Here is a 23,780-nt window from a genome sequence, read left to right as displayed (position 1 = left end):
GTCAACAACTAGAGCTTTTAAGGGGGGGTAAAACCCTTGAGTGATAGACGTTATGGCTGAAAATGTTGACCATCATGGCATTAAGGGGAACCAGCATCCATCTGACTGAATCAGCGTGCTCAGTATTGGCTACATTTACCCTCACCTGTCATATGATTTCCCCACATCGTGACAGTAGCTGTCTGATTGTCAGTCTGGCTCTGACAGAAGAGTCTATCACCCCAGGAGAGAGGAAAAAACTCCCTCAAAAAAGATAAAATAGACCGATACTGATAGAGTTGGCCCAGAGAGAAGGAACAAAGGATGGCCGAACAGAAAGGAGGGAAACAAAACATTAGGAACAAAGAGAAATATGAGAGAAGTGGAAGAGAGGTGAGAAAACCGTGGAAGACGAGGGTTAAACAAGAAGGAGGGAGGATGTGTTCATCACTCAGTGGCAGTGACTGGCTGGTATCTGCATCTCGCTGTCATCTGCACCGGCTTTTGCAGGGTGGAGGAGGATGGAAAAAGGAGGAGGAGGAGGTGGTGGTGGCGTAGGAGAGGAGAGAAGAGGAGAGGGAAAACCTCTATCCTGTCTATCTCTGAGCCTCATCTCCTGCAGTTCAGGAGCCCGCTTTCCAAGAGTGCCTCATTTTCAAATCTCTTATCTCAGCCCCCGTTTTAAGTATCGCAGTTTTATATTTTTACATGTCATTTGCATGCAGCTCATCAAACCAGACTCCCTCTATTTTTTCCTCATTCCTTCTCTTCTCTGAGGTGTGCGGCGATACATGCGGCTGTGTAGGAGCACCCCTGCTAAAGGGAATAAGCTTTCACTAGCTGCCACCTAGCCTTGGCTGTATACTGTACTGACAGCATTTATCCTGTGTGTGCAGAATACACAGCATTAAAAAGAAAAAAGTATCTTGTGTCTCTGTTGAATGTTAGGGAAATGCTTTGCTCGAGTACAGCGGAGGTAAAGTGTGTGCATGTGTGTTTGTATGCGAGAGGCGGATGAGAGTAGGTTTCTGATTTTATCTGCCTTCCTTTTCTTCTTTGTATTTTTGGAGGATTCACACAGTGACCTCTTTGTTTGGGACAGTGAGTACACCCCTCCAACTCTCTGGATTGCAAAAGAAACTATTTCCTGTGGCCGAGAGATAGAACGAGAGACGGACTGAGAAAAGAGGGAGAGATAGGACGGTGGAAGGAGGGGCAGGCAGATGGACGGACGGACGGAAGTGTAGGAATGAGAGAGGAGAGGAGAGGAAAAAGAATCGGAGATTAAGAAAGAAAGAGGTGCATAAAAGGAAGGAGGCGGTGCAGGAGAGACAGTGAAAGTGGAGAAGGGAGGAAGAGAGTGAATTGGGATGATTGAATGAATGATTCTGTGAGGGGAGTGAATGAACGGCCATGGTTGAAAAGGTCAGGAAAGGAGCAGAGCAGCTTATTAAATTCCCACAAACTGTTTGAAGCATTTAATGTAGGAGAGGATTTTGCAGCTTTTTTTGAGTATGTTGTGATCTGCTCAAAGGCCTCTAATATGCCCATTACACTTCAACAGTCCAAAACCCAAAGAAATTCATACTTTACAGTGATATCTAGGGCCTGAAAAGGAGTTATTGTGCACATGTGAGAAGCCTAGTGCCGACGATTACACAGGATCATTTCTGCTCATTCCCAGGCCCATGTCCTTTATTCTTGAGCTCTATTATAGGACTTTTGCATGATTCACACTTCAGTGGAGCTTTTTGTAACCGCTCAGTTCATTCTGTTTGTTAAACAAGCTGTTTTAGCTCCTCCCCCTTTAATGCCACCCTCTCCTTTAGCCAGGTTCTTCTGATTGGCTTTAAGGGGCAAATAAATACAACAGGAAGTGTATTTCACAGCACTGGTTTCCATAAAATAACTGCTATTACTAATTTCTATATAACATAGCTGTTTGACATACCTTCTATGTCAAAAACCAAAGTTGCACAAGGGAAAAACATAACAAATTTATTGGAACCATGTGGAATAAACTTGCAGTCCTGTCGCCTTTGGTGTGTTGCTTTGAAGGTGGTGAGTTTGGTGTGTCCAGACAGTGGTAAAACAGCAGTAATATGGACTCTGCTATCAGTTTGCAGTTGAATGAAGTCAAGCTGGTGACTACATGCACCAAAAATAAATTGGTGAAAATACAAATCTAATGCTATCAGGTAGCAGATCTGTTGCTATCTACATTCAACAGAAATTCCAATTAGCTACTTACATTATGAGCGCAGCCAGAACCCCGTAGAAGTGAAACAGTGTGTTTATATGAATCTTCCAGTCGGTCTGAGTGTTTGCGGTTAGTCTGAGTCGTCCTGTGATTGCTTGGGGAGAGGTTTCCCACCACTGAGTGATCTGTGCATTATAACGGTAGTATAACCCTGTTATATAGCACTTACCTGCACAATCTCATACGCACACACACACACACACACACACACACACACACACACACACACACACACACACACAAACCTTCATATACATCAAGTTACTTTTTGCACAAAGCTCAGTCTTTTGCACAACCTTCTGTCCTTGTTGCACTTTTCTATTGCACTGTTGTGTCTGTATCGTTCTGCTCTGTCTTTGTGTTGTTTAGTTTTTTTGCATTTTGTGCAGTTTTTGCACACTTGCACTTTCTGTAGTCCTGTGTTGATTGTCTGTTATATGTCATTTGTAGCACCAGGGTCTTGGAGGAACGTTCTCATATTTCACTGTGTACTGTACCACTGCACATGGTTGAAATGACAAAAAAGCCACTTGACTTGACTCTGGGCGACCAGTTGGTTGTCGCGACGACTTGCAATCGAGTCGGTGTAAGTGGAAAAAGTCCATGCAGTCACCGGGCAGTTACAAGTCTTTTGTTCTTGTCTCTTTTTTACCTTAGTGTGACTCAAGCATCACTTCCATCTCTAAACTCAGGTTTTCTTTTCCTGAGTTGAAACTATTAGAAAACTTTGTTCTGTTTGCATTAAGTACAGCAAGAAAATTGGTGCATGTTTCCTGGCCTGGAATCATGAATTTTCTCTCTTCCTCATTTACAGACTGTCATAAATACTAGAAAAGGTCCATTTTTGTTATGTTTTGTTTTCCACGCTCAATAAAACAAAGACATTTTCCCATCTTTTATCTAAAGAAGCCGTTTTAGTGTGGAATAATCTGGGTAATCTGGGTTCTGTTAAGAACACGGATCTGTGTCTATCATTATTGACTTGTTTTACATTTAATAACCATCCCGCGGTCACGTTCCGTCTGTTTTACAGCAATGTAAACTATATTAGACGACGTGAAACAGTATCCAGCATTGAGACATAGATGTGCTTGATGTACCAGAGGTTATTTGCATATACAAACATACTTATTCCCCAGTGGTAGTAGTAAAACTGTGGCAGTTGACAGCTGCGCAGAGAAATCTTAATCTGCTCATCTACAGGCTGCTGGTGGAGGTGCTGAGATGAGGGCGGCTCTTAGTCTTTTTCTTCTGCTTTAATTGACATCCACATAGACCACGAGGCGATGTGACATGGGGTCAGGTGTTGGGGATAGTTCTGGGAAAGTTGCTGTTACCATGATGATGATGATGATCATCATCATCGTCGGTGGTGTTTGGGTCTGCAGAGAGAGAGAGAGAGAGAGGTTGAGCAAGGAGCCATTCTGATACTGAATGAGGGAGTGGAGGAAGAAAATGAAGAAATGAAATCAGCCCAGCATCATTTGCATTCAAGTTTTATCAGCATAGGAGGAGGGCGTTTTTGGACCTGATAAGAAGAGGGCGTCGCAGGCTGCGCTGGAGGTGGCGGGCAGGGGAGGGGGGGTGAGAGAGAGAGAGAGAGAGAGAGAGAGAGGTGTGTGAATGGATGTTATATGTGCAATGACTTTGGCAGAAAAAAAAAGTGGTTGGAGAGCTCAGTCAGTGTGTGCTTGCACTGACACACATGAATGTTACAGAAGCTGTAGTGGAGACACAGTATTGGGGGTGGGAATGGTGTGCGCGGGGGGGTGGGGGGTTAATATCAGACCAAATAATTAGATTCGCTATCGTCGCGGCGGCAGCAGTGCGGGAATCAGGCAGATTAAAGCCGGGCTCGGGGCTGGTTAATATTCATGAAGGGACCAGGGTCCGGGCGAGGGGCTTAGACTGCAGCTCAAAGACTCTCCTCCGGCTGATGGGGCTTAAGGCAGCGCTCTCAACCAAGATGGAGCTCTGCCGCGGAGGCCTGACATCCCACTGATAGATGGAGGGCTGCGTGGATAGTTTAGGTGACGGGAAAGAAAGAAGAAAGACGGCGAGGAGTTTTTGCACTCGATACACCGACATCCGTGTGGATCTCCTGATCTTCATTTGATCGTGCTGCTTTCATGAAACAATGGCTCGTCTCTGAGTTCTCTTCTTTTTTCGTTTTCCTTTACAGACACTGTTCATACCAGCACATTTGCACGTATCATTATCTGAAAACCCTCACCTTCTATTCTGGGCTCTTTCTGTAAATAGGAAACACTCATAGTACATTTCCATGTTCTATGCTACATACGGACTGTGTCTCAGTTAGCTGCAAGGTGGTGTCAATGCCAATGTTTCAGCATTCAAACTTACCCGTCTGAAGGCCCTTGCTTTGCTAACCAAGTAAAAGCAGGGAGGTGATGCGGCCATGAAACAATGGCTGTTTCTAAGATTCTTATGTTTGTGCTATTTTCATTATCCACCTTTAGATAATAGTGTTTGGCTGCTCTGAAAACTTGAGAAGGTTGACTCTTTGTTGGTCCAGACGTTCCAGAGGCGAACGTTGGCCGTTTGAGTCATTGTGATCGGCTTCAGCCCAAGAGAAGTGAAAAGGGCTTTGATAACATCCGGTGGCCTCTCCCTTCTCCTTAACTCACTCGCACATCTCTGGCATCTGCATTCTCTACTGGCCTGGTTAATTACACACACACACACACACACACACACACACAAAGTGTGATCTGGCCCTCTGCCTCGCTGACTCTCATTATCTCATGTGAAACTGTGTGTGTGTGTGTGACTGTAAAGTGTGTAAAGTAGCGTGTTCTCCTTGTTGCAGTTTGACACAGCAGATTATCTGTTAGCGTTGGTGGTATTAGGTGACGTTGTGATTTACTTCCATGAGCCGAATCATCTACTTTAGCTTTGTCCAAGCAAAAACTAGCAGCATCTGCAGGACAACAATTGATCTCTATCTCCTTTAGATTCAGCTGTGGGCATACCAAGGACAAGCAGGCCGAATGACTGATAGATTTCTAAGTAATCTTGGAGTTTTAACACAGCCCGTGCAGGCGTTTGCATGCTACTGTAGCTCCCGCAGTGTTTCCTGAATTCCAATGAGACCACAGATGTGGGATGTGCTCCTAAATACAAATATTTTTCTTCACTCCTTCAGGTTTCCTGTGTTCACATCTGGAGGCTGGCCAGTTGACCTGTTTTTACACTATGACATAACTTAACAAAACCAAAAACACAGCACAACTAATCATAACTGAACCTGCTTCACATCTGCTAGCTTTGCTACTGCAAACCTGGAACTGCCCCCACATGCCCTCCTGGGATGGTATTAATGACCCACATCAAACAATCGAGCCTTGGTTAGTCTTCGGCTCTTCGGGTCTACAGTGTCCTCCATGCAGCTGGCTTACATGCTGACAGGATTACAAAGAAGTATGGTAGAGAATAGTTTTGAGAATTGCCCCTAGTGTGAGTCATCATGAGGGTGGAAAAGCTGCCACGTCTCACTGGGATGATTTATCTGGTCAGACATCAGATATGAAAATAAATGGAAATTGCATGTGACATTTCACAACATCTATGACGTTAACGTTCAATCAATAACTCCAAAAACAAATATTCTATTATCATGTTTCTTTTGTGCTAGCTTGTTGACGTCGTTGTGGTCGGAGAGGAAACTCCATCGGGGAGAGGCTGAAGTGTTATTAGTTCTGAAATAAGAAGAGAAGGGAGTGCATCACGCTCTTCAATTATTTAATATTTATTTTAGATCTTTAAAGGATGAGCATGTGTGTGTGTGTGTGTGTTTTCCATTTTCTTTTGCTATTTGTGCATTTATATGTATAAAATATGCGTGTGTGTGTGTGTGTGTGTGTGTGTGTTATTTCCACTTGCGCGCTAGTGAGCTCTCCCCATTGCCCTATCATGGTGAATTCCAAAGCCGTGGCCGTGATGAATTAGTCTGAAGCAAATTAGCAGTACTTACAGCTCAGACGGCTCCAGCATTGGGTTACAAATTAAAACAAAAGCAGCCGTATCTCCACATCAGCGCTAGTCCCCCATGAAATACAATACGCTCTGCCTCAATCTTTAACGTGCAACAGACTGAGAGGCTTCCTTCCTTCTGTCCTTTCCCTCTCTCTTCTCACTGTCTTTCCAACATCCATCTTCTTCAGATATTCCAATGAGCTGTCTGATCATAACACACTGCCCGATGTCTTCAGCTAACAGTGGCAAGACTTCACGTTAGGTATTATTGACCAAACCAGTGTTATAGCTGCTTTATGTAAAGAGAGAGATAAGGGGAAAAAACACTGTGCAAAATGAAATTGCAAATGTGTTTATTTGAAAACTGAGATAAATTGCTGTAAAAAGTTGTGAAAAGAGCAACAAAAGAACGGAAAAATGTTGCAGTGCTTAAAAAATTAGCTGCAGCACCTCATAACTAATAAGGTTAATGAGAAACACGATTAGGTATAAAACCAACGTCCCTGAGAGGCAGGGAGCGATTCACCACTCTTTCAGGTTTCACCAGGGGCCAGTTTCACCAATACAGACCTCGACTGTGGCTGAGGCAAACCAAATGATTACAAGTTTGGCACATGTCTAAATTTAGTCATTGACTATGTTAAGTGGGACAAAGAATTCTGGGTAAATGGAGGCTTTTAAAGAACAAAAATGGCCAACTGGTTTACATAATACCTGCTCAGCAGTGTTTACCCCAGCAGACACAAAAATAGAGATAAGCAAAGAGTGTTGAACGCTTCTGTGGCGTAACGTCTCAATACATACAGCAGAGCTGAAATCTTTTGGCTTCTTTGTGTATACGAGCTTCTGAGAATAGATTCACTCACACGGACAAACAAAGCCAGCTGCCTGTGTGCACGAGCCATTGATTTTTCCCAAGCTTAGTTAACAGCAGTCTAACCTTGTGTAATTTTAACCCAAGTCTTTTATTTTTGCAGTGCAGTCAAACTGATATTAGAGCGTAGTTAAGCCTGGTCTAAAATGTCCTCTGAACAATGAACAGGCAGCAGCTGTTGGAGGAGCTCACGCTAAGCTGCACTGAGGTTGATGATAAGAGGAGAGCAGCTCTGAAATATTTTTGGGAAGGCCTTCACATGAATGCGTAACATCTGAAAGTAATTCCTAAAACAAGCCTGTAATTCTAAAGAAGCAGCGCTCTCTTTTTCCTTTTGTAGTTAAAAGTTTAAATTCTGAATTTTCTGCTTTTAGAGTTTAGTTAAAACAGTTGAAACCTCACGTAAGTGGTTCCTGATTTTTACCTCATATTTGTCCTCTGCGGTTCAGTTGTGGTGAGACATATATAACATCTTTAACACACAAAGTTAAGGTGAAAAAGCCACTGCACGGTGTCTTCTCACCAGAGCATCAGTGTTTATGCGATACAATACAACTTTATTTATATAGCACATTTAAAAACCAACGGTGCTTCACAATAAAACAGCAGCTTAAAACATGAATAATATAAGACCATTAACAAAGTACTGAATATGCTAACAGGTCAGTGTCACAAATTACACAAGAATAAAAGTGAACATCAAATCAAACTTGTTAAAAACACACAGGTTTTAAAGTGATGGTTTGATCTGCACACGCAGGCTTTCTCAAGAATCTCAGTTTGTTTTCTGCTATTTGCATTTCTCCATGAGAAATGTTTCCTCTGAATGTGTCATTATCTTCTTCACTAATCAGTAACAAAGCCGTTTGCTATTCCTACTCATATGTTTCTCCATTAATTTTATTATTATTAATGACATTTTAGTTCACTGGATTAAAAACAAGATTTCAGTATAAAAATAAAATGAGATGATTATAAAACAAACATAAAATATAAAACTACAGTACAGGTTATTCATTTTTTTAACACAGTAATACAAACTGCTGTGGTGATAAATACTACACCTGTCCACAGTTACAAAAATAAACTTAAACAAGCAGAATAATGAGACTAAACTGAATTACATACATAATATAATAAATAGATTTGTGAACTGGTTGAGTAATAATCATACTTTATGTAACCAGCAACAAATAACTTCAATCAAAGATGCACACATTTTAAATGCTGTATAATTAGGAAATCGCTACTTTTTCAATTGCATTACTTGATCAATGTTTAATTAGTTCTTTAATATCTGCAAGATAACTTTGTATTAACTCCTAAAACCTGCATCATACCTGATGGTGAACATCACAGCGCTGCTTTTGTAAGGAGGATTTTATTTGTATTCAAAGTGTTTGGAATTTTTTACAGAAAACTAAAAAATAAATCAATAAAATAAGTAATTACAGCAGTTATGAAACCTGAACATTAACATCGAGCCGCAATGAAAAAGTATTTTCAGGTATTTATTCACTGGTTGCAGGATTAAAAATCCCAATAATCCTGTGATGTCACAGACCTGCTGCAGACGAGGAGAAACAACTTTTTTCCTCTCACTGGTCCAAACTGGTGATTTGACGTGTTTGTTTATCAGCAGTTTATGACTAATTATATTGATGAATTGAGACTAATGTAGTATATCACACTGAACATTTTCCACTAATAGAACAATTATAGATGATCGTGTGTGCTGTCTGTGGTCAGTGTAGTTCTCTCTAAAGATCATTTTAAGGACTTTTTTATGTGACGGGTTTGTTACAGATGGTGAAGGTCAGATACACGAGCAGTGAGAATCAGCCTCACTCATCTTTTCTTTGGCCAAGTGCATGCAGTGTGTCAGCAGAGCCCGTCACTGGCTTTCCATGAATTTCCTCCTTTTTTTCCTCCCAGAATGAATAATTCTGAATAAGTCTGTATATGAATAATGAATAATTCTGTATAAATAATAAATAATTATATAAATTAATTATTCATTTTATAATAATATAAAATGAATAATTCTTCAGTTTCAAATTTAATGCCACTTTTAATTTGATAAAAAGGGGAACCCTTTCAGAAGGTGCCCAGTGGTCGGGTCATATCTGGAATTTTTTTGCAAACAGAAAATATTTTTAAAAAGGAAACTTACTGAAACATTGAGACAAATCTACAGCGTGTTTGGAGGAAAATCAGACTTAAAAACACCAAAAGTCATGGAAGACGCCAGCGTTGAACGTGACAGGGAAAATAAAGCAGGAAGCTTCTCTGTGCTTCTCTCATCGACTGTAACTGCTCAGTGAGGTCCGTCACGTCCTGTGCTGAGGGAATGCTTCCTCTTGGTGGAGAGTGAACGGTACTGCATCGCTGTGCAGCTCTCACACAGTGAGGACAGTCGGTCACTGCATCAGAGATTTCTTCTCTTCCCCGTGGAGTCGCTGCAGCTGTCACAACCCAGTCAAATCCACCTTTATTATTATTTATCTCTGTTGGTTGTAGAAAGATTATATTTTGAATATTCGTGGTGATGTCTGGAGTATGATACTTAAACAGAAACTCTGATGGAGGAAAGGTGGTGTTGGTGGTGTTTGAGGAATAATGTGCTGGTGCAGAAGTACAGAAGAAAGGCCTCGCTGAGAGTTATCAGTGATGGGACACACACATGTGGTGGGAGTGCTCCCACAGCCACATATAAACAAAGACAGGATTGTACTCAGGACTCGTGTGTGTGTGTGTGTGTGTGTGTGTGTGTCATACCTCCACACATACAGACAGTGGATGTTGACTCTACACTCTTTGTCCAGTGTATCCACCGTGGATCTTATTATGGCTGCCCTTTGAATAGCTGCCTGTCGACTTCATCAGATCTTTTTTCCTCTTCCTTTTCTTCTCTCCTTTCTCCTGAGGTCCCTCTTCCTCTTTTATTCCTCTTTTTTCTTCATTTTCGGGGTTGCTTTGTTCCGCTTGTGCTCCCTCATTTCCTTCTGGGGCTGTAATCATCCTCTGCTCACTGACGGCCTTTTCATAAACCGGTGTTTACCGCTGGCCGCACACTGGATACTCACGTGTGGCTGTGTCGTCCCAGCTGGCTACAATTAATGCTTTGATTTTGGTGATTATCTGCTGGTAGTTAAAAGAAGAGCGGTAATACTTGAAGAAGACAATAGCAGATGTTTTACTTGATTTGGCGGTGATGTTTAGGCGACAGGTTGAATTTGAGCTTGGGCATGCTTTAAAGGGGTTTTCCCCAGTAACATGTTTATTCATGTTTATCATGAAACAAATTAGATATCTAATCTGGGAGGGGGGGTCACAATGAGTAAACCACGCATCATCACGTGATGACACCAGAGTTTGGATGATCATTTTCAAGCTTTGTGGAAGCCCAGAATTTAAATGTAGCATCATGGAGCAAAAGCTAGTTATGGCTGGGTGGCTGTGGCTCAGGTGGTAGAGCAAGTCAGCTGCTGATTGGAAGGTTGGTGGTTTGATCATTGACTTCCCCAGTCTGCATGTCAAATATCGTTGGGCAAGATGCTAACCCCAAGTTGCCCTCTGATGTGTTCATCGGAGTGTGAATGTAGAGTAGTTTGCACTTGTGTTTAGAAGTGCATGGGTGAATGAGGCGTGTTGTATACAGCGCTTTGAGTACTGTGGGAGAGTAGAAAGGCGCTATATGAGAATCAGTCCAAATTGGGCTACACTTATACAAACACTTTGGTTGTTTTTATGACTTGTAATCTTATGTGCAGCACTTTGTGATTCTGTCTTGAAAGGTGCTATATAAATAAAAATTTATTTATTTATTTTCTCATTTAATGTCAGATTTTAATTTTATGCTTCATGATCTGATTGATAGTCTGATTTTGCAGTGTTTTTTTACACTAAGAATAAATCCAGAGGAAGAGAGAGGTTCTTTGTGATTCCAGCTGATGATAAATATAATAGTAGGATTTTCCTTTTACTATTATATAGTCATAAGTTTGGATATTTTATCCCCCACAATCAAAATACATGAATAAAAGAGCTCATTATGGAGGAAAAAATCTATCGTAGTGCTTAGAACAATAAATTAACTTTTATTTTGAAAATATAAATTCTTCCAATTAACAAAACAGACATTGATCTGTTAATCGGTCAGGAGTCCATATACATATATACAATGATACCGTAATAGATGGAATAAATTTTTTAAAAGAAAGAATTATGAGAATTTAGCCTCCGCTTCAGAACATTTTCCACAACTCACCCAGAAACTGAGCAGAAACTGAGCAGGTCTCTAAAACCGAAATGATCCGATGACCGACTGAGAGAAAATTAACAGTTTTATCTTAAAAACAAAAGTGACTCATAAACACAGCATCTTGGGACTTGTGATGAACCCATTTGGTTACTTTGTTTAACTTCCTAAAATATTCTTGATGCTTCACGTTTGATTTACGCGTTCTGGACCAGCGGTAGGGGTGCACCGACTTGTGTGTTGTCAGTTGCAGCCTTGTGGATCTGCTATGATGCAAAATGAGTAATAACAAGAACCCTTTGTGTGTGTTTGTTGTGTGTTGGTTGACAGGCAAGAATAAAAACCTTGGCTGTGATCAGTCTGATCAATGAAAACTGTTCTTTGTGTGTGCAGAACATTCGGATGACCGTCGTGTGTGAAGATCCAGATTGTTGGATTAGTCGCCTCCCTCTGACCTCCGATGCCTCTGCAGCAAACTGCTCTATCTACAGCCAAGGTGACTTTTTTCTAATGCACGACAATAGGATATTTATTTTCTAGCTGCCTTCAAAATCAGAATCTGTGTATCAAACAGCAGAAAGCTGAGATCAAACACAACTGTGCATTTTATGCTGCCAGATTTCCATTTGTTACTCCCTCCTGTTTGTTTTCAGGCGAGGACTTGTTCTGTAAGGTAATGAAAGAGCTTACGGCCGGTGAAAGGCTCGTGGCGTTCGTGTCTCCTGTTCCACTGGGCTCCTCCTCTCCGGTGGCCCAAGGCTCTCCTCCACTGAGCCTTGTCGCCCACAAACAACCTGTGGTGAAGGAGGAGCCGTCGTACCCGGCGGCGCTGCACTCAGAGATCCAGCTCCTCCCGCAGCAAGCTGGCATGGCAGCAATCTTGGCTACTGCTGTTGTCAATAGTGAGTGTTGTATTCAAATCGTATTCACGAAAAGAGCATTTTAAGTAGTTAAAAGTTCAGCCGGCTATTTGCAGAACAATACATATTTTCAATTAATTTCAAATGAGGCAAAAATGTATCAGATATATGCCATGTTAGAACTCGAGACCTCAAGGCTCAGTGTCCTGCAGGTTTTAGATCTCACCCTGGGTCAACACACCTGAATCAATTCGTTTATTACCAGGCCTCTGGAGAACTTCAAACTGGTACCTGCAGCTGTTGTGATTTACTGAAATGTACTTTGTTATATAAATGTAATGTTCTCTTCAGTCACAAGATGGCACTGTAGCGCTTTTAAAACCAGCTGATTAGTTTGTGCCTTCCACTTTAAAGTTTCCCGTTGCTTCTGTGGTGACGTCTGACTGATGGTCAGATAATTCACAATCATCACACACCGGTAGATCTGGTGCCTCTGTGGCAGGAGACTTCTGAAGGCTTCTGTGGTGTGCACACACACCTGCCACTGTATTAGGTACACCTGGGTAGTACCGGGTTGGACCTCCTTTTTCCTTCAGACATGTGTGCAACAATGTGCTGGATTCCCTTTAAACTACAGATGTTTTTGTGGGAAAATCCCACTAAATCAGAGGTTCTGATACTTGAACTTCGGTAGGTTGATGTAACCATGGCTACATGCCTAAATCCATGAGGTTTCTGCCATGTGATTGGCCGACTAGATATTGGTGTGTTGACGAGCAGTTGAACTGGTTTAAATAATGAAGTGAGTAAATTTGGAAATAGTCTATAGTAATTGAAAATGTATACATATCTCAAAACTGTAAACCACAAGTCTGTGAGATTACAATTAGACTACAATTAAAACTTTGTATAACTGTAGCAGGCAAACTTAACCTCATCCTTACTTTTGCTAATTAAACCAGCGCTTTTCAGGTTCTTGAACCAATATTTGTGTCTGTGTTTGACTGACTAGCTGGTGTGTACTTGTTTTTGCTGAACAGAGGACATTTTCCCATGTAAGGACTGTGGGATCTGGTACCGTAGTGAGAGGAACCTGCAGGCCCATCTTATGTACTATTGTGCCAGCCGTCAGAAGCAGCCAGCTGCAGCTTCCTCCCCTCCACAAGACAAACCCAAGGAGTCGTACCCCAATGAACGCATCTGCCCCTTCCCACAGTGCAACAAGAGCTGCCCCAGTGCCAGCTCACTCGAGATTCACATGCGCACACACAGTGGTGAGAGCAGTATTTATATCTATGCATAAAAGACAAAGGGTCAGAGCATCTGGGCCTGACTGTTATCCTTCTCCATCCTTCCACAGGCGAGCGTCCATTTGTCTGTCTCATCTGTCTGTCAGCATTCACCACTAAAGCGAACTGTGAGCGGCACCTTAAGGTCCATACGGACACCCTGAACGGGGTGTGTCACGGCTGCGGCTTCGTCTCCACCACGAGGGACATCCTCTACAGCCATCTGGTCACCAGCCACATGGTTTGCCAGCCTGGATCTCGCAGTGAGGTGTACTCTCCGGGGCCAGGTCTCCCTAAGCTACCCCTGTCCATCGGTAAGTCATTCCGTCATATTCTGTTATTTTTTATACTTGGATTACGTAGCAGTAACTTTAAAAGGTTCACTGCTGGAAAGCCGGCACGTTGGCCCTTTTTTGTCCTTTAACCCTCCTGAGATTGTTGGAAATTTTGGACATGTTTAATCTGAGTAATCTGAGATTTTGAATAAAATTTGAATAATCTATTCAAATGTAAGCGACTGTTTTAATTTACTAACCTTGACTCTCCTGTTAAGGTCTGAGTCCAGGAGACTCTGGTGTTGTGCTGAAGTGTCAAGTTTGTGGCCACAACGCTGACTCACCTGCTCAGCTCCAGCAACATGTACGAACTCACCTGGAAGTCAGGGTCCCAGCTGAAAGAAGCCCTACTCCTCGTCAGAGTACCCCATCGTCGGTCGACCACCCCCAACCGTCTCCCCAGGAGAAGGAACCCCTAGCTTCATCCAGTCCAGGCACAAACGGAGGCTCAGCCACGCCTCGAGACTGCAGTCCTGCTGATGACCAGATCATGGAGTTAAAGATCAAAGAGGAGCCTCATTCAGATTCAGACACAGAAGAGCAGAAAATGGAGATTAAGGAGGATGGAGAGGAGGAGGAGGAGATGGGTGGAGAGGAGGTAGATCAAGAGGCAGGAAGGAACATAAAAGAGGCGCAAACGACCTCCTCCAGCCAAACATCGAACTCGCCGAAGAGTCCAGCTACAACAACAGTGAAGGCAGAACCCACTAGTCCCACCCCTGGTTCTAGCCCCGCCCATATGGAAGGTGCAGGCTCAGTTGTTCCAGGAGGAGCGCTGTTCCTGCCTCAGTACATGTTTAACCCCGAGGCAGCCATCTTGCCTCAGGCCTCGGAGATCCTGGCTAAAATGTCAGAGATGGTCCACAGTCGCCTAAAGCAGGGCCAGACGGTCGCCCAGAACAACGCCGCAGCCTTCTTTCCTTCTGGACCGACTGCACCCACGGCAACAGCCACTCCACCTCACAAAGGAGCTACCTGCTTCGAGTGCGATATCACCTTCAATAACATCAACAATTTCTATGCACACAAGAGGCTTTATTGCTCAAGCAGGCATCAAGGCGAAGGTGCATCCTCAGCCTCGGGCCCCGCATTGACTAGAGACACAGCCTCGGCCGCCGCGCCTTCTGCTGGCACACGCGGCTCATCTGCATCTCCTCAGGGCGGAGCATCAAGTAGGGCCGCCTCTGCCTCGCCGTCTGACTCCGAGCCTCCTGCAGGAAGTGGAGCAGCAGAATCCAGGAGGGTGCTGGAGGTGAAGACTGAACCTCCAGCGGGGACAGAGGGAGTCCCGTCCTCTTCTGAAGGGGAAGGTGCTGGTATGAGTGTAGGAGGCGGAGGAGGCGGAGGAGGACGAGCAAGTGAAGGCAGCCAGAGTCCTGCTAGCGGTTCCACAGAGGACCTTGACGACGATCCCAACAGAACCTTCTGCGAAGCCTGCAACATCCGTTTCAGCCGTCACGACAACTACACTGTCCACAAACGTTTCTACTGTGCGTCGCGCCACGACCCGTCCAACCAGAGAGCCGTACACATGGCCAAGACCACCAACACAGCCGCCTTCATTCCGCAGCCCATCCGAACACGCAAAAGAAAGAAGATGTATGAGATTCACATGGCAAGAACCGAGGCGTTAGCTAACGCTGCCGCTGCAGCAGCAGCAGCGGCAGCCACTGCCGCCGCCTCTGCTCCATCCCCCTCGGTTCTGGGCTTGGTAGTAAAGCAGGAAGTCTCTCCCAGTGGTGCAGGTGGCTCAAGTCCCGAAGGAGATGGCCCAATCGACCTGAGCAAGAGGCCCCGTCTCAGAGAGGCTCCACGGCACAGCGGCAGCAGCAGCGGCGGCGGCAGCAGCATTCTCCCAGCCCTGCCTCTCACCGACTACCACAAGTGCACAGCCTGCAGCATCAGTTTCAACAGTATTGAGAACTACCTGGCTCATAAAACATACTACTGCCCTGCCACCACCCTCCAACCCCACACTTTGGAGCAGCTTCACAGGCTCAAGAGATCAGCCTCCACCTCTCCAAAAAGCAGGCCTCAGCAGGAGCGTTCGGATCTCCTGCACCCTGTGGAGAATAAAGCTCACCCAGCTGAGTGGGTGGCCCAGGCTCAGGGCACGTCATCCAGTCCTCACACCTCTGCCTTACCCGCCTCGGATGCTGCATCTCCTTCGCATACAAATACCACACTTGCAGCCTCTCCAGGAGCTGGAGCCAAAAGCGTGGTCACGGCTTCTGCTCAGCTGGTCTGCCCATACTGTCCCAACAGGCCCATCGCTGGTGACTTGATGGACCATTTCAAGACTACCCACGGGCTGGTCGTAACCATTCAGCCACCCCAGGAGACTCTGCCCCATCTGGGCAGAACAGCGAGCCGCAGCCCGAGCCTGAGTCCCAGGGATGGAGCCGCTGCAGCGACTTCAGCTACTCCAACCAACCAGGCCAGACTTGTCTCTCGAGTTCACAGAGACAGCATCAACGGGCAGGGTAGGAGTGGTACCGCTTCCCCTGTTTCGCCCCTGGTGAACGGCAGCCCCTCCGCCGGGGGCGGATCACCGTTAGCCAGTTCTCCTCTGCCTGTGTCTCCCCCAAGGGCTCCGTCTCTGACTTTGTCACCTGTGCCTGAGGTCCTGAGGGAGAAGCTGGGATCGTCACACGTTCCGGACAAGGCCGCCCAGACCGTGGCCTCCCACATCCCTGTACCCAGCGTCAGTCCTAAAACCACCCCAGTCATCTCCCCTGTGCAGAACGGTAACTCGCGCTTCTGTCGGCTGTGCAACATCAAGTTCAGCAGCCTCTCCACGTTCATAGCTCACAAGAAATACTACTGCTCTTCCCACAGTGCCGAACATGTTAAGTGAGCTAAGACACTTTTGATCTTTCCCTTCCCTTTCATCTTTCTGAGCGGAAGTTTTCCTTCACTAAGTTTTAAATGGCTCAGAGGGTCCTCCTCCTCCCCCGCCAGTGTCCCACATAGGTGCCAAAACGGTGCTCGGCTGGCATCACCACGAATGACAGTGAATGACTGTTACTCACCTGGCAAGGCCCGATGCCTGGCTCCTCCAGAGCAGAATTCCCAGGTGGTGTTACTCACATACAGAAACTGAAATTCCTCCTTTGGGTCAAAGTGTGTAGTACACTAAGAGCTGAGACACATGCTACCTGCACACTGGTGTGCCCTCGTCCCGAAGATCACTCTTTGTACACCAGTCGCTGATTCAACACTTACCACACCCTCGCCTCACAGTAGTGTTATTATGGGACGCTAAATAGATGTATGTCAGCAAAACCTTTTTTCTGTCTCTGAACTGAGCTTTTCATGGCAGTAATTCCATTCTGACTGATGATGATGATGATGATGATGATGATAGTGCATCTCCAGTGTTTCCCTGCCCCCTGAGCTCTTTTACGTTCCCAGACCTAAACGGAGGAATCATTTCTCTTGTGTGGAAAAAAAAAGACTTGATCATTGTTGATGTTTTTATTATCTGTGCATAGTGTATGATGTCTGAAAAGAAAAGAATTCTATGCTTTTGGGTTCAACACTGGCTCTTTTCTGCTTACTAGAGAAGCTGAGGCATTTTAGCTGACACACAGATATGTGCTATCATGATGTTACTTATTACTGAAGGATAATATTTCAAAATGGGACTTTTTTTTCCTTTCATACACACAAATTTTTATTTTCTCTGTAAAAAAAATGCAAGGAAGAAGAAAAAAGATGTGAAATATTTATCTTTTAGTCATCACTGATTTCATGTCAACAGAAAACTACCTACTTAGTGTCCGAGAGTATTTGTATTTTTTATTTGTATATTTTTCATACTGGTGGAAAGAACTGTTTGGATCTGGGTGTGTTGAAGTGAATTTTCTAAGTGTAGATATGTAATATCTTTTCACAGTAATCACTGGGATCACACTGAACTTTATCATGTTAGTATTTCTCGTTCTGTTAATGTGGGCTGTAATCGATGCCGTCTGAAAACCAGCACAGCTTTTCTTTTTTTGTCTTTCTGTTTTTAACCCCACGATTCGTGCAGAACAGCTGTTTGTTTCCAGACCGTCACGTCCGAACATTGAAGGGAGCTCGTTGGACGCTGCTGCGTTCACACTTTGGTGAGAGTGACGAAGCTTTCCACATTTTTAGGTTACACGAAAATCCACATTTTCAGTAAGACGTTTGTCTTCAGATACACACACACACACACAGCTTTACATTATTTGTTGCAAACTTCACTCTCATACTAAGGCATATTTATTATTACGATTGTACTTCTCTCCGGCAATGAAGGCAAAACAGTGAACAGTCACATGTTGGTGTAAGACCTCACAAAAGAAAAGTAAGCACATATAACCATATGTTGTGGCTGTGGTGTGTGTGTGTGTGTGTGTGTGTGTGTCTGTCTCATTTGTACACAGACACACCAGATGTTCCCGTGCTGCTGTTGCAGTTGCAATACAGTGTTACCTAGAACTGTGAATTACTTTTTATTTTTCCGACTTTGATGCAAACTAACCTGTAGATGCCGAGGGGTAAAAATCTGCATCTACATCACAGCGTTTATTTCCCCCCCCCAGCTTCTCTCAGGATTTTAGCTCTTTTCATTGTGAGCCATTAAAACCGACTCAGACTTTCAAGCGACACTAAAAGTACAGTTTTAAATAGCAGACTGTTAACAAACCCCACCGCCAGGTCTTCAAGAAACAAATCTAAATGTAAAGTAATAGAGCTAAAATCATCCCTGGTTTTCACAGACTCCTTAAATATTCAGCCAAATTTCACTTTACTTTTTTGACAGTGTGAGTTGTCCATCTTTATATACAGTCTGTCTTGTGATCCTGACGCGACTGGTTTGAGGTCTCGTCCACGCATTAAGTATTTTTTTAAGATGCAGCTTTCGGCCCCTCGCAGACGGTTCCAGATGACTGAAAATGGGCCTCATTCAGAAATTCAGGAGCCATTTAATATCACGATCCCCCGTGTTTACATGGTTTTCTTCACGACTTTAAGCTTGTGGTTATTTTGCCAACTTGTTGGTTTGGCATGCTCTTAACAGCACTTGGATTGTGTTTTTGCATTTAACGCAGACACAAGTCCACGTATGTGGAACTAAAGCAGTAGTAGAATTTGGACCTGGTCCGATTGATTGGTGTCCCGGGAGCTGCAAAGATGTTAATGGAACAGGTGTAATATCACCAAGAAAGCTTTTTGTGCGTCCGTCCACACTGAAGGGGTTTTTCTGCAGGGAAGCAGTGGATCACCTGGTTTTAAGAATCTTCAGCTGTTTACAAATTCAGGGGGAAAACGTGCACCTAACCACACCCTGGGGGTGTAAAGGGGCTAAAGGAGCATCATATTGGGGGTCAGAGGTCACTGGAAAATTCTCATAAGTAACCTTTAAAGATGTAAGAAACAAGGCAAAGCAGTTATTTACATCCTGCAGTCACAGCAAGATTAGAAAACTAAAAGCAGAACCCTTTTTTATGCTGTGTTCTTCTTCAGAATCTCCTCAGAAACTTTTTTTGCCTCTAAATATCCACATTTTTGTAGTTGGTCTCTGTTTTTTTAAAGATGTTGTTTCAGAGACACTGGACCAAAACAGTAACATAACACAGTGTAGAACAAAATGATCGACCAGCGCAGTTTTAAAGGATACGTATACCGACTCGGTGGTTTCCATACTTAAGATTATATCATATAGATAAATTTTTCATAATTCCAGTTCTTTTTAAATTTAGGAGACATTACCTGTTCCTGTTTAGCTTGGAGCACCAGTGCACCAGACTCATCACACTGCTGTGGTCTTAAAAGTAAATGGCCTGCATTTGTATAGCGCATTCACACACAGGCAACGGCTACATTGTAGCCACAGCCACCCTGGGGCGCACTGACAGAGGCGAGGCTGCCGGACACTGGCGCCACCGGGCCCTCTGACCACCACCAGTAGGCAAACATGGGGTTAGTATCTTGCCCAAGGATATTTGGCATGCAGCCAGGAGACAGCCTGGGATCAAACCACCGACCTTCTGATTAGTGGCTGACCTGCTCTGCCACCTGAGCTACAGCCACCCCGAAGTAGAGAGAAGAACATGCAGGAACTTTGCAGGAACCTTTGGAGGAGCTCAGGGTGTTTTCACTGTTGGGACTAGGGTCTAAGTTCTAGGGGTTTTGTTTGTTTTTTTAAACTCTGAAAGTCCCTGTTCAGGAGGTAGCCCCACCCCAAAAAATTCCTGAGCTTTTTTGGGGGTTGGGTAGTTGCTTTCTGAACTTTTATGATTGGTCAACTATTCCTAACATTTTAAGCTAGTCTATGTCAGCATCTGCAAAAGCTTTTAAAATCATTTTGCTTTCATTTTGGTCGAGCATTTCTCGGCTCATGCCTTCAGTGACTGTTTGCAAAGTTGTAAATCACGAGCAACAGCAGTCAGCGTTGAATCTCTTCAACGCTGACTGCTGTTATGCAGTCCCCTGTCCCTCACATTACATGCCATTGTCGTCTGCATTGTTGTATAATCTGCAGCTTGGGGAATGACGTGTAAAAGCTTCCTTGCGTCCATGCAGAGGCCTGACTTTCTTAATCGTCACAGGTCCTCACACCACAGTGGAAATGCAGAAACCCAATGATCTAATGGACCTTTTAGTTCCTTGAAAGACGTTCCTGGCACTAAAGGTTTTTGGTAGCTGCAGTCATGTCACCTAGTTACAAATGGAGGAACTGAGTGCTGAGAAACCACCCTTAGATCTTGCCGCCTTTTCGTTGCACTGTTGTATAAAAACGTGCTGAATGTTTTAGTTTTAGCTGCTTTTTTTTTTTTTTTTTGGTAACGTATTTATGTTTTACGGCACTTTTTCCCGTCCAGAATGCATCCTAGCTCTACCTTGAAGGACGTTTCTGAAAGATTTTAAACCTTGAATAAAACCTTTCTTTGTTTAATTGTAAACCTTTTTTTTAATGATTTCTTTGATGTCTGTAACGGAGAAAATCACAATGAATGTCAACACTTTTATGTCCATGTTTTCATTTCAGTTCCACTACACTCATCCAAACTATGCATGGGAAATAAAAAAAAGTTCTGAGAGACACTGATGAGAAGTGTGGCTGTATTTCTCTCTTTGGTGTGATTGCATTTCTTCAACTTTTAGGGGCAGCTTTAGTAGTTGTTTGTGTAAATCACAAAGGTTCTACTTTGCAGGTTCTGTTTAACAGTTTGTTAATTTCACATAAAATATAGTATTTGTATATAAAGCAGAGTAATTCTGCCCACTAAGAAGATGCCCTCTAGTGGAGGGTATCACAAAAAGCAGCCTGAAGCCATAGTAGGGCGTGATAGAATCTGTCAATGATTTTGTTTATGTGAGTGATGGGTCTGTGTTTGACCTGACCACCTTAATAAAGCTGTTTTCCAATACTGATCAATTGAAGTGCTTATTAATAGAACTTAAATTACAGGCATTGACTCTGGTGGGACTCGAACCCACAACCTTTGAATTCCTTCCTCTGTTCTTTGCTAGAAGTCCAACGCGCTATCCATTGCGCCACAGAGCCCTTTGAAGCTCAGTTTGTCATTTTATTGTTTATCTATTGATTGATTACTTTGAGGTATGAATGGCCGAGCAGGTACGGGTTGAAAATTCATATTTGAAACATAAGGCCCGTCCTTATGTTTTCAAATCTCTTTTTTAAAAAATCCAGCACCAACATAATGTTAATGTTTGGGGTTTTTTAATGTTATGTTTGTTGTGTGTAACTGTGTGTGAGCAGGTGAGAAGCAGCTGCTCGCTCAAGACACCCTCTAGTGGAGATGATCCCAAACAGCAGCCTGCAGCCACAGAAGGGCATGATAGAATCTGACAGTGAAGCACAGTTGAACTTGTTTTTAAACCTTAAATATACATCTCAAGTTCTCCAGCATCAGAGTGTGATGTTCACAGATGGCTGTCCTCCATGATGCTCTGCTCCAGTGTAAATGACTGCGGCTCATGTTTTTCCTTTTCATGCATAAATGGAGTACAAAAATGACATGAAACTGGAACGTGTGTTTTTGATTCAAAATGCTTGCTTGGGAAACTTTGAGAAAAACTTTTTGTAGAGTTTTACTCTGTGTTAGAGATGAGTCAATATGATGAATTCATTAGATAACTGAGATTAAGATAGTCAACACCCCTGCTGATGCATTAGATTCTCCACATATAAACTGGACATAGAAACAAATCATAAGGGGTCCCTGGATGATCTAAAAGTAGATGCAGTCATATGTTTTTCTGAAAATGTGTAAAGGTTTTAAAACACAACTCCTGATTTACATGTAAAATACATATTTACTGTTAGTGGTTAACTAAGCTGACTAATTGAAATTAAAAAGGAAGCTCAGTGACTGTACCACATATCTTCAGCAGTGCCAAGTGAAACAGCTACATGAGTCACATGTATAACATGATTGGCTGTTCACAAGGCTGCAGGCAGATCTAAAGAGGGTGAGTTAGACAGTATTGGTAAGGCACTTTCACATCACTGAACCAATGAAGTGCTAATTAATAGAAATTGACTCAAGTGGGACTCGAACCCACAACCTTTGACTTACTTCCTCTTTGCTCTTCTAAAAGTCCAATGCGCTCTCCATTGCACCACAGAGCCCTGAGTGGAAGCAAAAGATCAAGATTTCACAGCCAGTGCAGGTGGACTCATGTTAGCAAAAATGGACGTGTGCAGGTCTGTGGCCTCGAGGGCAGATCTACCCTAAAATTATTAAATTAAAATAAGGTGGCATTAACACTTTGAGCTCAGCAACAATTAAAATTAAATATAAGTTTTTACAGTAAAACAATATATAACGACTAAGAGTTTATGTTTTTTCGTGTGATTTCGGATCACTTGTGTCAACACAGTGAAAAAATAACTGTAAATTCAGACATGTGAGGTTGAGCTGAAAAGAATGATACCAAACAAGGCAAGGTTAAAAAAAATACGATGAAATGAAATAAAATAAAACCATCTGAAGATGAAATACAAATGTAAGATTAAATTTAGAATGGCCAATTATATTTTAGACCTCACAGGGTTAACCCAACAACTCATCAAACATTACGTTTACATTTTTGTTCCTGACAGCCACCACACGTTGTGCAGCTTTCTGGATTTTATACTTCCTGGCAAGGGTGTAGATTTGGTTTTGGCGTTGGTGGGGACGGATGATTCAAGCACCGAACCTGCCCCGTTTCTTTTTTTTTCCTTTTTGTCTTTGCTTCTTGATTAAAAAAAAGGAGAATTATACTTGCCTACACATGCTATTCTACATGCTTTTAAGGCATTTAAAATTACAATTCATAGTTTTATATGTGAATTATATAATGTTAAATTACTGTTAAACAAATGACTGACTAAGTATTTCAGGCTTTAGTTTACTTCAACCATATTCCATATAAATCAGGTATCATACAAAAATAAAAATAGCTTCGAATACAGTCATGACAATAAAAGAATATGACTTGAAGGACTTAACAACATTACTTCAATTACATTACACCAACATCTCTGACACATTAGCACTAAGGAAACACTGAGTGACCTGCTGGTTTTTGTCCATAAAACTACTCGTCTAAGATTACCACAAAGTAAAAGATCTCTCAGCAAAATTATGCAACATTTTAGTCACTATTGCCCCGATCAACTCAGTGAGCTGGGATTTTTTATTCTCAACATGAACTACTGTTACAGCAACAGACACGGACTACTGGTGTCCCACAACAACTCAATGTCCACTATGTGAAGGAGCCAAACACATGCCTGCTCCTCTCGTTAACTGAGATAAACTGCTGGCATATTGGTTTTACATCAGTGTCTCCTGGTGGACACACAGCATTGTTTAAATTTGAGTCATTGTTGACCTTAGCCATGTTTTTAGTCTTCTGAGAGCACTGAAGCTTCTTTC

The 23,780-nt window shown here is 43.1% G+C and overlaps 1 protein-coding gene and 1 non-coding gene across 2 annotated transcripts in view; one reads left to right on the top strand and one right to left on the bottom strand.

The window, feature by feature from the left end:
- The window catches only part of zfpm1 (zinc finger protein, FOG family member 1), a 108,764-nt gene extending 87,820 nt beyond the window's left edge, over positions 1 to 20,944 (top strand). The window contains exons 5-9 of the mRNA XM_086302073.1: positions 11,764 to 11,866; positions 12,024 to 12,272; positions 13,271 to 13,504; positions 13,591 to 13,833; positions 14,073 to 20,944. Coding sequence (XP_086158199.1) covers positions 11,764 to 11,866; positions 12,024 to 12,272; positions 13,271 to 13,504; positions 13,591 to 13,833; positions 14,073 to 16,711 — 3,468 coding nt within the window. The 3' untranslated portion in view covers positions 16,712 to 20,944. The remainder of the gene's footprint in view (positions 1 to 11,763; positions 11,867 to 12,023; positions 12,273 to 13,270; positions 13,505 to 13,590; positions 13,834 to 14,072) is intronic.
- Positions 20,945 to 21,305: 361 nt separating this feature from the next.
- trnar-ucu (transfer RNA arginine (anticodon UCU)) lies at positions 21,306 to 21,397 on the bottom strand. The gene is given in 2 exon segments: positions 21,306 to 21,341; positions 21,361 to 21,397. It is a non-coding gene; the product is annotated as a tRNA-Arg (tRNA).
- Between the last annotated feature and the right edge of the window lie 2,383 nt (positions 21,398 to 23,780).

The sequence above is a fragment of the Aulonocara sp. 'chitande type north' Nkhata Bay genome, linkage group LG7, assembly GCF_057382095.1.
Source record: "Aulonocara sp. 'chitande type north' Nkhata Bay isolate Kocher_YH1m ecotype deep benthic linkage group LG7, A_spYH_male_GT1.1, whole genome shotgun sequence".
Classification (NCBI taxonomy): Eukaryota; Metazoa; Chordata; class Actinopteri; order Cichliformes; family Cichlidae; genus Aulonocara; species Aulonocara sp. 'chitande type north' Nkhata Bay.
This window is presented reverse-complemented; position numbering and strand designations above follow the sequence as displayed.